This window comes from Chiloscyllium plagiosum, unplaced genomic scaffold, assembly GCF_037043375.1.
Source record: "Chiloscyllium plagiosum isolate Xiang-an unplaced genomic scaffold, Cpla_swu_hap1 HiC_scaffold_8, whole genome shotgun sequence".
NCBI classification, from domain to species: domain Eukaryota; kingdom Metazoa; phylum Chordata; class Chondrichthyes; order Orectolobiformes; family Hemiscylliidae; genus Chiloscyllium; species Chiloscyllium plagiosum.
This window is the reverse complement of record NW_028270146.1, coordinates 87,274,590-87,291,301: the sequence shown is the minus strand read 5'-3', so window position 1 is coordinate 87,291,301 and position 16,712 is coordinate 87,274,590. Positions and strand designations below refer to the sequence as shown.

The following is a 16,712-nucleotide window of genomic DNA, read 5'->3' as shown; positions in this document are numbered from 1 at the left end:
TCGGGAGCAACGGTTACAATAAATGATATTAGTGGATGTGCAGGTAAAACTTTGATGGATGTGGAAGGCTCCTTTAGGGCCTTGGATTGGGGTGAGGGAGGAGGTGTGGGCACAGGTTTTACAGTTCCTGCGGTGGCAGGGGAAAGTGCCAGGATGGGAGGATGGGTCGTAGGGGGGCGTGGACCTGACCCAGGTAGTCACGGAGGGAACGGTCTTTGCGGAAGGCAGAAAGGGGTGGGGAGGGAAATATATCCCTGGTGGTGGGGTCGTTTTGGAGGTGGTGGAAATGTCGGGGGATCATTTGGTTTATGCGGAGGTTTGTAGGGTGGAAGGTGAGCACCAGGGGCGTTCTGTCCTTGTTACGGTTGGAGGGGTGGGGTCTGAGGGCGGAGGTGCGGGATGTGGACGAGTTGCGTTGGAGGGCATCTTTAACCATGTGGGAAGGGAAATTGCGGTCTCTAAAGAAGGAGGCCATCTGGTGTGTTCTATGGTGGAACTGGTCCTCCTGGGAGCAGATCCGGCAGAGGCGGATGAATTGGGAATATGGGATGGCATTTTTGCAAGAGATAGGGTGGGAAGAGGCGTAATCCAGGTAGCTGTGGGAGTCGGTGGGTTTGTAAAAAATGTCAGTGTCAAGTCGGTCGTCACTAATGGAGATGGAGAGGTCCAGGAAGGGGAGGGAGGTGTCAGAGATGGTCCAGGTAAATTTAAGTTCAGGGTGGAATGTGTTGGTGAAGTTGAGGAATTGCTCAACGTTCTCGCGGGGCTTGGCAGCTTGGTCAGCCTGCGCATTCCCTCGGGATATTGGATCGTCTGTAGCAGTATGGGCTGCACACTTAATCACAACCACAGCAGAGGGAAGCATTATAGCCTGCAGAAGGTTGTTAATGAGTAGGGCATGTTGCAGGGGTCGCCCAGAGGAAGTAATAAATCCCCTATGTTTCCATAGGGCTCCAAAATCATGGACCACTCTAAAAGCATATCTGGAGTCAGTGTAAATATTAACAGACTTTCTGTCAGCTAGAATACAGGCCCTGGTGAGGGCAAACAATTCAGCTGCTTGTGCAGGAGTCCCTTCTGGCAATGCAGCCGATTCGAGGGTATCGAAAGGTGTGCAGATCGCATATCCGGCCAACATTTGATGGGCCGAGGGCCGAAAAGAGGGGCCATCAGTAAAGAGAATCATGTCTGGGTTGTCTAATGGAGTCTCAGAGAGATCAGGGCGGGGGAGATGACAACCACTTGGACTACATTCAAGCAGTCACGGTCCGCCTCAGGTGGGTCATGGGAGGTTGGGAGAAGGGTGGCCGGGTTCAGTGTGGGTGCAGTGTAAGGTTGGTATGGGATAGTAAGATAACCTCGTAGCCAGTTCTCCGTGATGCTGTAAAATGTTGGGTTGCTGCTGAATTTAGCAGCAGGGAGACTGAATGAGGCACAAGAACAGTGCATGGATAATCCATCACAGTAGGGGTGGACTTTTATACCATTACAGTGGCAGCCACCACAGCACGCAAACAGGCCGGCATTCCCCTTACAACAGGTGGGAACTGTACAGAATAAAAGGATACAGGGCGCCGGAGATCTCCATGCACCTGTGTCAAAATGCCGGACGCATACCCCTCTTTTTCATGCACACAAAGCTGAAACGGCAGGGTATAGTTAGGTATGGCCAGAGCAGGAGCCAAGGCCAGGCATTGTCTAAGTGTGTCAAAGGCCCGTGACATCTCAGGCATCCATGTCACCCAGGTCAGCTGCTTTGGTGAGGAAGCCTCACGGAGAGACGCATCAACAAGACGATAGTCTGAGATCCAGTGTCTGCGATATTTCACCATGCCCAGGATAGATGGCAGTTCAGTACACGAAACAGGAGGAAAGAGTTTGACAACAGCTGCAATGCGATCTGGAGATAAACCTCTGAGACCGTGCGTAAGTGCAGGGACTGCACTTTCTTCGGGCACAGCTGCTTTTTCTCCAGTGAGACTCTATGTCCATCCTGAGGCAGACAGTGGAGCAGTGCTACAGTGTCCGTCATGCAAGCCGCAAGTGAGGCCGAAGCCGTAAGCAAATCATTGGCGTACTGGATCAAGGTACTGTGACCTGGCAGGCAGAGGTCCTTCAGGGTCCAGTGCACTGCAGAGGCATACACAGTGGGGCTCTCCATGTACCCTTGGGGACGCCGTGTCCTTGTATATTGGCGACAGCCGGAAGTAAATGCAAAAAGGTACTAACTTTCGGGGGACAATTTAATGGAGGAAAAGGCAGAGCAGAGGTCTATAACTGAAAAACAGGTAGTGGTAGCAGGAAGGCTTGTAAGGATTGCATTAGCATCTGGAACCACTAGAGAGCAGGGAACAACGGTAGCGTCAATCGCCCTCAGCTCCTGCACAAACCTCCATCGGCCCAGTTTGGGGATGGGGAGTACAGGTGTGTTGCAAGGGCTCACAGTAGGGACCAGGATGCCCTGTGCAGAAGGGAGTCAATAACAGGTTTAATCCCTTCGGCTGTAGCCGGTGACAGATTGCACTGTCTTACAGACGGCAAGGTGGCCCCTGGTTTGACAGTGACCGTGTGAGGTGGAGCTGATAACACTAGGCCAGCATGATTGGAATTTGCGCCAACAACGACGGAGGGAGAGGCTCAAGCAGCATAGGGCTGCCATAGGTCAGGATGGGGCGGTGGTGTCCGCAGGACAAAATCCGTAGGAACCGAGAAGGGACGGCAACGAATGCACAACTCCACCGGCTCTAGCTCAGCAACCTGCAGGGAGTCAGGGTCGGGCGGGTCTAGGGTCCGAAATACCTGCGGCAACTTCCGGAGCCAGAGCACCACGTGCCCCAAGTCCTGCGGGCGTGACAGGGCTTTAACTGCAATCGGGACGTAGGGGAAGGAGACTGTCTCAGAGCGGAACAATGGCTGCTGGTCGGCAGCAAGTAGGACCTCCGCTGCTAAGCCTTGCTGCCCAACAAAATAAAGCCCAGTCAACTGCAGGGCAGAGGGCAGATCGAGGCAGGGTCCCGCAAGGGCGGGGTAGGACGGCACAGGGTAGGTGAAGTACGCCGCAGCGCAGTAGAAGTCACGCAGAAAATGACTCGTCTGAAGGATCCAGTAAAGGAAGGAAATCGTGGGGAATGGCGGAGCATGCAGTAAAGATGGGAGACAGGAGAGAAAAGAGGCGTGCACAGGGTTGCCGGGGGACACCTGAGCATAAAGGGAGGGAGTCAGGGTGGGCGGGGATGATAGGTAAACCATAGCAGCATGCAGCAGGGGCCAGGAAGCTCCAGCGTAAGCCCCTGAGGGGAACAGTGAATAGAGGCATTAAGTTTGCATAGCGTTTGGCACCCCAAAAGGCCAACTGGGCAGGAAGGGGAAATTATAGCCCGGTCAGGCACCGTGCGTGGACCAACACCAATAAGGATAGGATCTGACAGAGATTCCTCAAGGGATACTCTGGAGACACCCACCGAGCAAACAGTATCAGAGCTGACAAGAAGAGCCTCTGAGGGAGGTGCAGAGGAATGGGTGGCCCCGGAGTCCACCAGAACCGAAACTGTACGGCTCCCCCCCTCCCCCATTTCAACGTCCATCATAGGATTCTTGGACAGGGAGTGGGAGAGCCGTATGGAAGCGGCTTGCAAAACCTCCCTCATGCAGCAGCTCTGGGCTTGCAGGGCAGGGGGGGAAGGGGTTGCCAACAGAGTAGCTGGCCGGCAAAGGCTGCTGCTGCTCCGGGAAAACGGGTTACCGCTGAGGAACCCACTGAGGGGGTGAAGTGTGGCAATCCTGCTCCCAGTGACCAAAGTTCCCATACGACCTGCACTGATCTTGGCTAACATCCTGCTGTGGCTGTCTCCGTCCATGCTGGCCCCTGCCGGTCCCCTTTCCTGGGCCACTAGCCTGATTCTGAAACTCTGCCTGCATCAAGCGGGGAAATGACATCTCTGTCACCTTTTGGTTGTCGAAAAGGCCCTGCTGATCCATGTTAGTGAGAGAGGTAAGGGGTTGATCCCAAGTTTTAGTTTGCCAATCAAGATTAAGAGACTTAAAAGTATGGGCATGTCGGGGCTGCATGCAATGAATAAGGATCTGAGAGGTCAATCTGTCATTAGTCGCGAGGGCTCCCAAACCTCCTTAAAGCGAGCGAGAAAATCAGGGAATGATCCATCAGATTTCTGCCGACAGCGGGTGACTTCACCGAAATCTGCCTGCTGTCACGCTGCTGCCAAAAGAATGGGTTGAACCTTGTCTTTAAGCCAGTCTGCCTGCGCTTCCCCATTGGCCCACATCTCTGCAGGGAATACAGGGGAGCCCTTGACAGATGCCCAGTGAGCCGCGTACGCCAAACGCAGCAAAGTGTTAACATCCTGTGGCAGACAGTTGTAAGTATCGCAGACCTGAAGGAGCCAGCCATAGAAGGAAGCGGGACGCTTAATTGGATCGGGGGCAACCCGGAGCATAGCATGGGCCTCAGCATGAGTCCGAGGCTTGTCAAAAGGGACTTCCCCATTCATGACACGGGGAGCTTGGTTGGAGTACTTCGCCGCGTCCTGGGAGAAGCGAGTCATGCCGAAGTGGCGACTCTGCCCAGGAGTGGCACTGTCAGTGGAAGAGGAGGCAACAGCCTCCGAGCTGGAATCAGGGACAGTCACATCAGAACCAGCAGGTCGAGCACTAGGACCCTGCGAAGTATGTGAGGTATTGGGTTGGTGTAGAAGGGCAGCCGCTCCAGCACCTTGAGCAGCATTCCGACCATGCAGCCAAGAGGGCAGAAGAGCAGCAATTTCATCAACCTGAGAGTCGGAATCTGAGGTAGGGTCGGCAAGTTTGGGATACTGGGTGGAATAAAGTAGAGGGGCGGTATAGGGGGTATCAGCAGGGACGGCAGCTTCACTGGAACGCTGAGAGCGGTTTTTAGTATTGGGGGGGCTGATGGCCTTTAGCAACTTCCTTTTCCAGAGACACCCGAGCATATACTCCGTGTCCCAGGAGGGATCCCCGTAACCACCCTCAACGTTCGCATGCCAGTAATCAATCTTATCCAACCGAAAAGAGACCCCATAAGGCAATGGGACCATCCGTAGAGGTCGGAGGTGAAAGGGATAGCATACCGGCTGACACCAGTCTCCTTCCAGACGGTGTCAGCCGGCGACCCTGGGGGGATCGAGAGGGTCTCCTACCTTACTCTTGCAACGAACATATTTACCATGGCGCTTTACGATAGCCACCAAGAGGGCAAAAGGACGGGGTCCGGCCTGCACAGTGGAACAGGATTGACTTGATCTGGGGGCCGGTGCTTCAATTAATCCTGTAGATACTCGCAAACCCATCGCAAACAAGCCCCTGCAAACAAAGAAACAAAACAACCAAAACACACAAAGACAAACAACTGAACAGTACTAAGAGCAGCGCCGCAACCACTCCTCAAGTTCCTTACAGAAGCAGTGTTCTGGGCCACAGACCGTCTCCCGTCTTGCCCTGGGGGAATCAGCCCGCGAACTCAGGTCAGGTTAAACCAAAAATAAATTTAATGTGATCTTTCCCTTATTCCGTTTTGCCCTCAGGGGATCAGCCTGCAAGGCTCAGGTCGGGATCACTGGTGTGGCCAAAAAAAGTAATTTCGAGTGGCCCTTCACACTCTAACAGCCAACTGAACACAAATGTTTAAAGCACTGTCTCTGAGAAGACAAACCCCACATTAAATGAGACTGCAGGTCCAGCTAACCTCGTAAAACAGAGGCCAAGCCGACTACATCAATTGTTGAAGAAAACTCTCGAGACTCAGACCTTGAGAACTGATTAGTTTATTACACGATATATCATGGGGAATTCACCATCCTAACTGTGGCTCGGTGTTATTCCGAAGTACATCAGGATACTACAGGATTATATAGAGAAAGCAGGTAGGAGCTGATTATTAATTTCACAGTTTGGTATGCTTACAAATTGATACTAAATTAGAGGTTAGTTATTAAGGTAAAATTAAAGCACTATTATGCATTCCACAAGTGGACAGAACAAGTGGTATCACCATTTGTTCTAGTTACACAGATTACCAACACTAAGCAGAGATGTCCCTAATGAGCTGAATGACGTGAAGTGGCAATAACTCGTGAAGGAAGTGGGACTAATTGACAAGTCTATGTCAGCTTGACTGGTTCTACAGCCTGCACTGATCATTCATCAAAGGGAGGTGACAATATCTTGACACCTCAGGAAGATAAGGCCTACCTTTCACATTACCTCATAGTAAGGAATGCGCAGCCAGCAAAGTTCTGGGAACACAAAATGGTTTCTCAGCTGGATTAGGAAAATGGCTTCCAGGCAAACCATGTTAACTTTTCCCCAACACTGGATTACTCCTGGTGCTATGAGCTAGTGAGGGCAGGAATAGGAGGATAGAGCAGATGAATGCATGGCTGAGGAGTGGTATATGGGAGAAGGATTCACATTTTTGAATCATTGGAATCTCTTTTGTGGTAGAAGTGACCTGTACAAGAAGGACAGATTGCACCTAAATTGGAAGTTGACTAATATACTGGCAGGGAAATTTGCAAGAACTGCTCGGGTGGGGGGGGTGGGACCCAGGGAGATAGTGAGGAAAGAGATCAAACTGAGACTGTACAGTTAAGAACAGAAGCGAGTCAAACAGTCAGGGCAGGCAGGGACAAGGTAGGACTAATAAATTAGACTGCATTTATTTCAATGCAAGGGGCCTAACAGGGAAGGCAGATGAACTCAGGGCATGGTTAGTAACATGGGGCTGGGATATCATAGCAATTATGGAAACATGGCTCAGGGATGGGCAGGACTGGCAGCTTAATGTTCCAGGATACAAATGCTACAGGAAGGATAGAAAGGGAGGCAAGAGAGGAGGGGGAGGTGTTAGCATTTATGATAAGGGATAGCATTATAGCTGTGCTGAGGGAGGATATTCCTGGAAATACATCCAGGGAAGTTATTTGGGTGGAACTGAGAAATGAGAAAGGGGTGAAAACCTTATTGGGATTGTATTATAGACCGCCTAATAGTCAGAGGGAAATTGAGAAACAAATTTGTAAGGAGATCTCAGCTATCTGTAAGAATAATAGAATGGTTATAGGAGGGGTTTTCAACTTTCCAAACATAGACTGAAACTGCCGTAGTGTTAAGGGTTTAGGTGGAGAGGAATTTGTTAAGTGTGTACAAGACAATTTTCTGATTCAGTATATGGCTGTACCTACTACAGTAGGTGCAAAACTTGACCTACTCTTGGGAAATAAGGCAGGGCAGGTGACTGAGGTGTCAGTGGGGGAGCACTTTGGGGCCAGCGACCATAATTCTGTTAGATTTAAAATAATGATGGAAAAGGATAGACCAGATCTAAAAGTTAACGTTCTAAATTGGAGAAAGGCTAATTTTGACGGTATGAGGCAAGAACTTTCAAAAGCTGATTGGGGGGACAGATGTTCGCAAGTAAAGGGACGGCTGGAAAATGGGAAGCCTTCAGAAATGAGATAACGAGAATCCAGAGAAAGTATATTCCTGTTAGGGTGAAAGGCAAGGCTGGTAGGTATAGGGAATGCTGGATAACTAAAGAAATTGAGGGTTTTGTTAAGAAAAAGAAGGAAGCATATGTAAGGTATTGACAGGATAGACTAAGTGAATCCTTAGAAGAGTATAAAGGCAGTAAGAGTATACTTAAGAGGGAAATCAAAAGGGCCAAAAGGGGACATGAGATAGCTTTGGAAAATAGAGTTAAGGAGAATCAAAAGGGTTTTTACAAATACGTTAAGGACAAAAGGGTAACTAGGGCCCCTCAAAGATCAGCAAGATGGCCTTTGTGTGAAGCCACAGAAAATGGGGGAGATACTAAATGAGTATTTTGCATCAGTATTTACTGGGGAAAAGGATATGGAAGATATAGACTGTAGGGAAATAAATGGTGATACCTTGCAAAATGTCCAAATTACAGAGGAGGAAGTGCTGGATGTCTTGAAACGCATAAAGGTGGACAAATCCCCAGGACCTGATCAGGTGTACCCTAGAACTCTGTGGGAAGCTCGAGAAGTGATTGCTGGACCTCTTGCTGAGATATTTGTATCATCAATAGTCACAGGTGAGATGCTGGAAGACTCGAGGTTGGCTAACGTGGAGCCATTGTTTAAGAATGGTGGTAAGGACAAGCCAGGGAACTATAGACCAGTGAGCCTGACCTCGGAGGTTGGTAAGTTGCTGGAGGGAATCCTGAAGGACAGGATGTACATGTTTTTGGAAAGACAAGGACTCATTAGGGATAGTAACATGGCTTTGTGCATGAGAAATCATGTCTCACAAACTTGATTGAGTTTTTTGAAGAAGTAACATAGAGGATTGATGAGTGCAGAGCGGTAGATGTGATCTATGTGGACTTCAGTAAGGCGTTCGAAAAGGTTCCCCATGGGAGACTGATTAGCAAGGTTAGATCACAAGGAATACAGGGAGAACTAGCCATTTGGATACAGAACTGGCTCAAAGGTAGAAGACAGAGGGTGATGGTGGAGGGTTGTTTTTCAGACTGGAGGCCTGTGACCAGTAGAGTACCACAAGGGTCAGTGATGGGTCCTCTACTTTTTGTCATTTACATAAATGATTTGGATGCAAGCATAAGAGGTACAGTTAGTAAGTTTGCTGATGACACCAAAATTGGAGGTGTAGTGGACAGCGAAGAGGGTTACCTCAGATTACAACAGGATCTTGACCAGATGGGCCAATGGGCTGAGAAGTGGCAGATGGAGTTTAATTCAGATAAATGCAAGGTGCTGCATTTTGGGAAAGCAAAATCTTAGCAGGATTTATACACTTAATGGTAAGGTCCTAGTTACCAAACCAAGAGACCTTGGTTCATAGCCTCTCCCTATAGCTCAAATCCTCCAACCCTGGCAACATCCTTGTAAATCTTTTCTGAATCCTTTCAAGTTTCACAACATCTTTCCGATAGGAAGGAGACCAGAAATGCACGCAATATTCCAACTGTGGCCTAACCAATGTCCTGTACAGCCTCAACATGACCTCCCAACTCCTGTACTCAATATTCTGACTAATAAAGGAAAGCATGCCAAACGCCCAAAGAAAAGCACAAAGGGATCTGGGAGTGCTAGTCGAGGATTCTCTAAAGGTAAACATGCAGGTTGAGTCCGTGATTAAGAAAGCGAATGCAATGTTGTCTCTTATCTCAAGAGGGTTGGAATATAAAAGCACTGTTGTGCTACTGAGACTTTATAAAGCTCTGGTTAGGCCCCATTTGGAGTACTGTGTCCAGTTTTGGTCCCCACACCTCAGGAAGGACATACTGGCACTGGAACGTGTCCAGCGGAGATTCACACGGATGATCCCTGGAATGACAGGTCTAACATATGAGGAACAGCTGAGGATACTGGGATTGTATTCGTTGGAGTTTAGAAGATTAAGGGGAGACTTAATAGAGACGTACAAAATAATACATGGCTTGGAAAAGGTGGATGCTAGGAAATTGTTTCAGTTAAACGAGGAGACTAGGACCCGTGGACACAGCCTTAGAATTAGAGGGGGTCATTTCAGAACAGAAATGCGGAGACATTTCTTCAGCCAGAGAGTGGTGGGCCTGTGGAATTCATTGCCACGGAGTGCAGTGGAAGCCGGGACGCTAAATGTCTTCAAGGCCGAGATTGATAGATTCTTGTTGTCTAGAGGAATTAAGGGCTACGGGGAGAACGCTGGTAAGTGGAGCTGAAATGCGCATCAGCCATGATTGAATGGCGGAGTGGACTCGATGGGCCGAATGGCCTTACTTCCACTCCTATGTCTTATGGTCTTATGGTCTTATGGCCTTCTTCACTATCCTATCTACCTGCGACTCCACTTTCAAGGAGCTATGAACCTGCACAACAAGGTCTCTTTGTTCAGCAACACTCCCTAGGGACTTTGCCTTTCCAAATACATGTACATCCTGTCCCTTAGGATTCCCTCCAACAACATGCCCACCACCGAGGTCTGGCTCACCGGTCTATAGTTCCCTGGTTTGTCTTTATCGCCATTCCTAAACAGTGGCACCACGTTTGCCAACCTCCAGTCTTCCGGCACCTCATCTGTGACTATCGATGATACAAATATCTTAGCAAGAGAATTGACGTTTCAGGAATGAAGCTTGTGGGCCAAGGGCATGGAGAGATAAATGAAGGGGGCGGGGGGGTGGGGATGAGAGGGAAGATGGCTGAGAGTGCAACAGGTAGATGAAGGTAGGGGTAATGGCGATAGGTCAGAGAGGAGGGTGGAGCAGATGGGTGGGAAGGAAGATAGACATGTCATGAGGGCAGTATGTATTTAGTAGTGTAACTTCTCCTTAAGTTACTTAATTTCCTAAGAACCCTCCAACATCTCCAACTTAGAAGTAGACTTTCAGAAGGGACCAGGCATAAGAAATTTCAGTGTACCTCAGAGTGTGCAACAATGGAGATGCTGCAAGGTCCTATCTACACTACATGCATTGGAATAGGAATATCTCGCCAGTGAAACATTGGCCCCAATAAATTTCGTCACTCAGGTGAGATAAACCTATTGTTATCTGAGGTAAGTTTTGCTGAGACTTATTCATACATCGTCCTTCACCACGAGCTACTAGAAAGCCCAGTTGGATAGTATATGAAGAAGAGTTAATTGAAGCATTCTACCCAAGGTACCCAGGCCTTTTCATCAATATTATAACAACCTGACTGCGAAGTAGGTCTTGATCTGTAAGTGAAGAAGTGCCGCATTCAGAAATGCTTCACCTTTTCGGCTGCTATTATCTTAATAAATGTTTTGTGGAACATTCAGCTGTGAGTTGCTGATGGCCTTGTTACCAAATGCTCTGATCAGTTTGAAACTGAATGGTGAGAGAGGATGCTCTGACTGCGCACTGGATTACTTAATTTTATTCAGAGTGAACGGGCAGTAAATATATTCTTAGCACTCTTCACCCAGAAATTGTAATCTCAGGCAAGATAGCTGTTATTAAAGACTATCCAATATCAGGATGGATTATGTATGAGAGGCTTTAGTCAGTATTGCATGAGGCCGAACTGTCTTGTTTTGTGATCCCTCTACAAGTCAAAGATGATTATATTGTGTAAAGACCCATTCCTGCTCTTTTCCTTATGTGCTTATCTGGGCTTCAAACAGGAAAAATAGACAGACCGGTGAAAAAGCTTGAGTCAGGAGAATGGGAGCAAGATACATCATTCATATGATGTTTTGTTGTGCCAATTTTAGATGTAAAAGTAGAGCTTGAGGACCTGGGAAGGAGCCAGGAGGTGGGAATTGGGTTGGCAAGGGCAGGGGATTGGTTGGTGGTGAGACGCAGGAGAGGCTGGAAAAGCTATGGTAGCTGGTGCAATGGTTTTGAGGCCCAAACATATCTCTCAAAACTAATATATTCTGCTCACTACCATTCAGTGCATCTGTGGCTTTGTACCGGAGACAAAACTTGGGTATATTGGTAAGAGAACATGCAGTAAAAATCAAGGCTGTTGATTCCGAGTTATCACAGAAACCTGATGAGTCATGTAAGTCCACCTCTACAACACAGAACGGCATGTAGTAAATTTGGAAAATGATTTATTCAGTGAGTTAGTCAGTGACCCCCGGTAATATGTGGGAGGCCATCCTGATGGGCATGTACAGTACGTTCTCTGCTTCATGGTGAGCAACACAATGAGGGGTCTGCACCTTCAAAAAGAAATCCTGATACAAAAATTGTTTTCTTTTATTCAGAGAGGCCATCGCTCTCGGCACCACAGACTTTACAGAGGAAGATATCGACAAGATTATTGAAGAGCTTGGAAAGGAGTTCAAGGGCAATGCCTACCATCTCATGCACAAGAACTGTAATCACTTCTCAGCAGGGCTGGCAGAGGTATGGTAGCCTGGTGCTCGGTGAAAACACTCTTGTGTTGTACCATGATAAAACATGAACCAGAGCACAAAGCAATGAATATTTATTATGAATAAAACAACAAGAGTAATGTCTAAATACCTTTGTAAGTGGTGGAACAGGTTTCATTTATATTGCATGACACTAAAATTAATTATATTGTTATCTGTATTGCATATTAATTCAATTTGTGTTGTACAGTCCCACCAGGTCAGAGCTATTAATCTAAATATGGTTAGAAGTATGCATTGTGGAGAGAGAAGGATATTAGGTTACAGCCTTAGCTGATGATTTCTCCAAGTACCAACCCTCCCTTGCACTCATCTCCTTAATAAGACTTAAAACCAGAGATGTCATAGATGGATTGAATGGGTTGTCTGATGAGGAAAGGTTGCACAGTCCAGGCTTATTTCCACTTGCAGCAAGTCAAAGCGGTGATTTGACTAAAGTACATAAGATCCTAAATGGTCTTGACAAGTTGGACATGGAAAGGTTGTTTCAACTGGTAATTCCCACATGGATCCATAAGTCGGGACATCCATGGGATCTTTCACACTTGCTCTGGAAGTTTTGGCTCAGTGTGTTCTAAAAGGAAACTAACACATATCAAATTGTAACGCAATGAGGAAATTGCAGGTGGGGGCAGGGATGTTGGGGGCAGTGTGGCATGAAAAGGTGTTGCTTTATTCTATGCTTTAAGTGAATGCTGCTAGATAGCTGGCAGTTGTAAGTACTTTACCTTAATATCCCTGACTGTGGTTGTTTACTCATGCACTCTTAAGAGGTTGTTGGCTTTACTAAGTTACCAATCCTCTTGGTCTCTAGGATCCATAGTTCAGTCTTATCTAATGTGGAAGTGCCAGTGATGGACTGGTGTGGACAAAATCTGAAGTCACATGACGCCAACAGGTTTATAGTCCAACAGGTTGATCTGAAATCATCAGGTGAATAAGGAGGAGCGCTTTGAAAGCTTGTAATTTCAAATAAACCTGTTGGACGAGAACTTGGTCTTATCTGACAGTAAGGCTCTCTCCCTCACTTCAGTAATGTAATACCCTTATTTACATCTATACATTACAGACTACTGAATGCAGCCCTCTATTGTGGGTGTCTAAGTCTCTACATCGTTCTCCTTTTCTCTCTGCTGTCATCTATTCTGCTTTCAGAGTAACACCATCAATTATATTATCTTCATTTTTATATTCTATTCAACTACAAGAGATTAATGGTTGTGTTTGGATTATTCACAATCTCTTTACAGCTGTTCTTAGAATGGTTTCATTACTTGTTCAAATGGTTTGGCAATGTTTTATACAAATACATGATGTACTTTACAGTCTTAAATATTAATCTATTGATTGTACTTTGTGGAATCAAGGAAGCCCAAGTCAAAAAACTTGCTATAATTGGGATAGATTGTTCAATGAAAGCTATGTAAAGTTCCCATTCTATCAAGTGACAAAGTTTCAGTATTCATGGAGTCATTGAGATATACAGCATAGAAACTGCCTTTTTGGTCCTATTCATCCATGCCGACCAGAAATTCTGTTGTGGTTCTGTTCGCCGAGCTGAAAGTTTTTGTTGCAAACGTTTCATCCCCTGGCTAGGCGACATCATCAGTGCTTGGGAGCCTCCTGCGAAGCGCTTCTTTGATGTTTCCTCCGGTGTTTATAGTGGTCTGTCCCTGCCGCTTCCGGTTGTCAGTTTCAGCTGTCCGCTGTAGTGGTTGGTATATTGGGTCCAGGTCGATGTGTTTGTTGATGGAGTTTGTGGATGAATGCCATGCCTCTAGGGATTCCCTGGCTGTTCTCTGTCTAAATAAATCTAGTCCCATTTGCCAGCATTTGGCCCATATCCCTCTAAACCCTTCCTATTATTATGCCCACCTAGATGCCTTTTAAATGTTATAATTATACCAGCCTCCTCCACTTGCTCTGGCAGCTCATTCCATACATGTCCCACCTTCTGTGTGAAAACATTGCCCCTTAGGTCCCTTTTAAATCTTACCCTCTCACCCTAAACCTATGCTCTCCAGTTTTGGACTCGACCACCCTGGGGAAAAGATCTTGTCCCTATTCCCGCCCCTCATGATGTTATAAACCTCTATAAGGTCACCCCTCAGCCTATGATGCTCCAGAGAAAACAGCCCCAGCCTATTCAGCCTCTCCCTATAGCTCAAATCCTCCAAACCTGGCAACATCCTTGTAAATCTTTTCTGAACCCTTTCAAGTTTCACAACATTTTTCCTACAGCAGGGAGACCAGAATTGAATGCAGTATTCCAATCGTGGCCTACCCAATGTCCTGTACAGCTGCAACATAACCTCACTTTCCTGTAACTCAGTGCACTGACCAATAAAGGCAAGCATACCAATTGCCTTCTTCACTATCCTGTCCTGTGACTCCACTTTCAAGGAGCTATGAACCTGTACTCCAAGATCTGATTGTTCAGCAACATTGCCCAGGACCTTAGCATTAAGTGCATAAGTCCTGCCTTGATTTCCAAAGTGCAGCATCTCGCATTATCTAAATTAAACTTTATCTGCCACTCCTCAGCCCAATGGCCCATCTGATCAAGATCCTGTTGTAATCTGAGGTAACCTTCTTCACTGCCCACTACATCTTCGATTTTGGTGTCATCTGCCAAACTTACTAACTATATCTCTTATGTTCACATCCAAATTATTTATGTAATGACAAAAACAGTGGACCCAGCACCGATCTTGTGGCACTCCACTGGGCACAGGCCTCCAGTCTGAAAAGCAACTCTCCACCACCACCCTCTGTCTTCTACCTTTGAACCAATTCTGTATCCAAATGGCTAGTCCTCCCTGTATTCCATGTGATCAAATCTTGCTAACCAGTCTTCCATGAGGAATCTTGTAAAACAGCTTACTGAAGTCCGTATAGATCATGTCCACTGCTCTGCCCTCAATGATCCTGTTTGTTGCTACTTCAAAAAACTTAGTCAAGTTTGTGAGACATGATTTCCCACGCACAAAACCATGTTGACTATCCCTAATCAGTCCTTGCTTTCCAAATGCATGTAAATCCTGTCCCTCAGGATTCCCTCCAATAATTTGCCCACCACCAATGTCAGGCTCACTGATCTATAGTTCCCTGGCTTGTCCTAACCACCCTTCTTAAACAGTGGCATCACGTTAACCAACCTCCAGTCTTCTGGCACCTCACCTGTGACTATTGATGATACAAATATCTCAGCAAGGGGCCCAGCAATCACTTCCCCAGCTTCCCACAGAGTTCTAGGGTACACATGATCAGGTCCCAGGGATTTATCTGCCTTTTGGTGTTTTAAGACATCCAGCATCTTCTCCTCTGTAATTTGGACATTTTTCAAGCTGTCACTATTTATTTCCCCACATTTTCTATCTTCCATATCCTTCTCCACAGTAAACACTGATGCAAAATGCTTGATTAGTGGCTCCACTGTGCCCTCCGGTTCCACACATAGGCAGCCTTGCTGTTCTTTAAGAGGACCTAGTCTCTCCCCAGCTACCCTTTTGGCTTCAGTCAGCTTTTCGCAGGATAAACTCTTAATCACATTAATTTATGTTTAACTAACTTACAGAAACAAATAGACTTCATCAACTCAGTTTGGTACAATGAAGCTATTCTAAATGCTAGATCTGACAGAGCTAATCACAGCTTTATTTTACAGACTCCATGCAATAAAACAGATAATCTCCTCGTGAATATTTGTTCAGAGCTATGCAATATTGACTGTGTATTCAACAAATATTCAATGAGTGCAAACTATATATTTGTTTGTGCTATTTGTGAACTGTTCACACAGAATAACAATTGACAGAATTGCAGACATTAAGGCTTGCTTGAATTAAGGTCTCAAAGTATCAGATATTATCTATCTTATTATTTCCATGAGGAACCTCTTATGGTTTGAGGATTGCATCTATTTTGTTTTCTGTGTTGTGTACAGGAATAAGATTTCTAGGCTAAATGAATAACCCCAAATTATGGTGTATGCTCACTTAACATGAGAAAGAAGAGCCAGACACTTTATAATAAACCTACATTTACAAATTACTTTCTCACTCCACGGATGCCACCAGAGCTGCTGCATTTTTCCAGCATTTTCTGTTGTTATGTCAGATTTCCAGCTTTCGCAGCATTTTGCTTTAATTACCAGCTGGGTTGAGCTTATCTTGATAAAAATAGACAATCAAGGTAATGGTTTGAGCTTGCGCTGCTGATGTTTCCCAAAAGTTTTCTCCATTTGAGAAATGACAGGAATGTATCCTCAATTTGCAAGTACAGATAGTCGTTCTTGAGAGGCATTGGAGTAAAATACACACTTCAAATAAAGAAAAAAAACCTGCAATAAAGTTTTCGTTATTCTTTGTTGGAATGCGCCTGTTAGTGCCATTTATTGCCCATCTTTAATTGCCTTTAAACTGAGTGGCCCTCCCACTCTGCCTAGGACATGCAAGTCCTGGACCTCCTCCACTGCCAAATTCAAGCCTGGAGGAAGAACGCCTCATCTTCCGCCTTGGGACCCTCCAACCACACGGCATCAACGTTGACTTCACCAGTTTCCTTATCTCCCCTCCCCCTCACCTTATCCCAGATCCAACCCTCCAACTCGGCACCGCCCTCTTGAACTGTCCTATCAGTCCATCTTCCTTCCCACCCATCTACTCCACCCTCACCACCAACCTATCACCATCACCCCCTCCCACCTGCATGCACCTATCACCTTCCCAGCTACCTCCCCGCCAGCCCCACCCTCACTCTCCTATTTATCTCAGCCCCCTTCCAACCCCCACACTCCT

The 16,712-nt window shown here is 46.6% G+C and overlaps 1 protein-coding gene across 1 annotated transcript in view; it reads left to right on the top strand.

Moving 5' to 3' along the window:
* The window catches only part of LOC122553793 (deubiquitinase DESI2), a 249,902-nt gene that overhangs the window by 203,929 nt on the left and 29,261 nt on the right, over nt 1-16,712 (top strand). Inside the window, exon 4 of the mRNA XM_043698127.2 lies at nt 11,743-11,884. Within this exon, the coding sequence (XP_043554062.1) occupies nt 11,743-11,884 (142 nt within the window). The remainder of the gene's footprint in view (nt 1-11,742; nt 11,885-16,712) is intronic.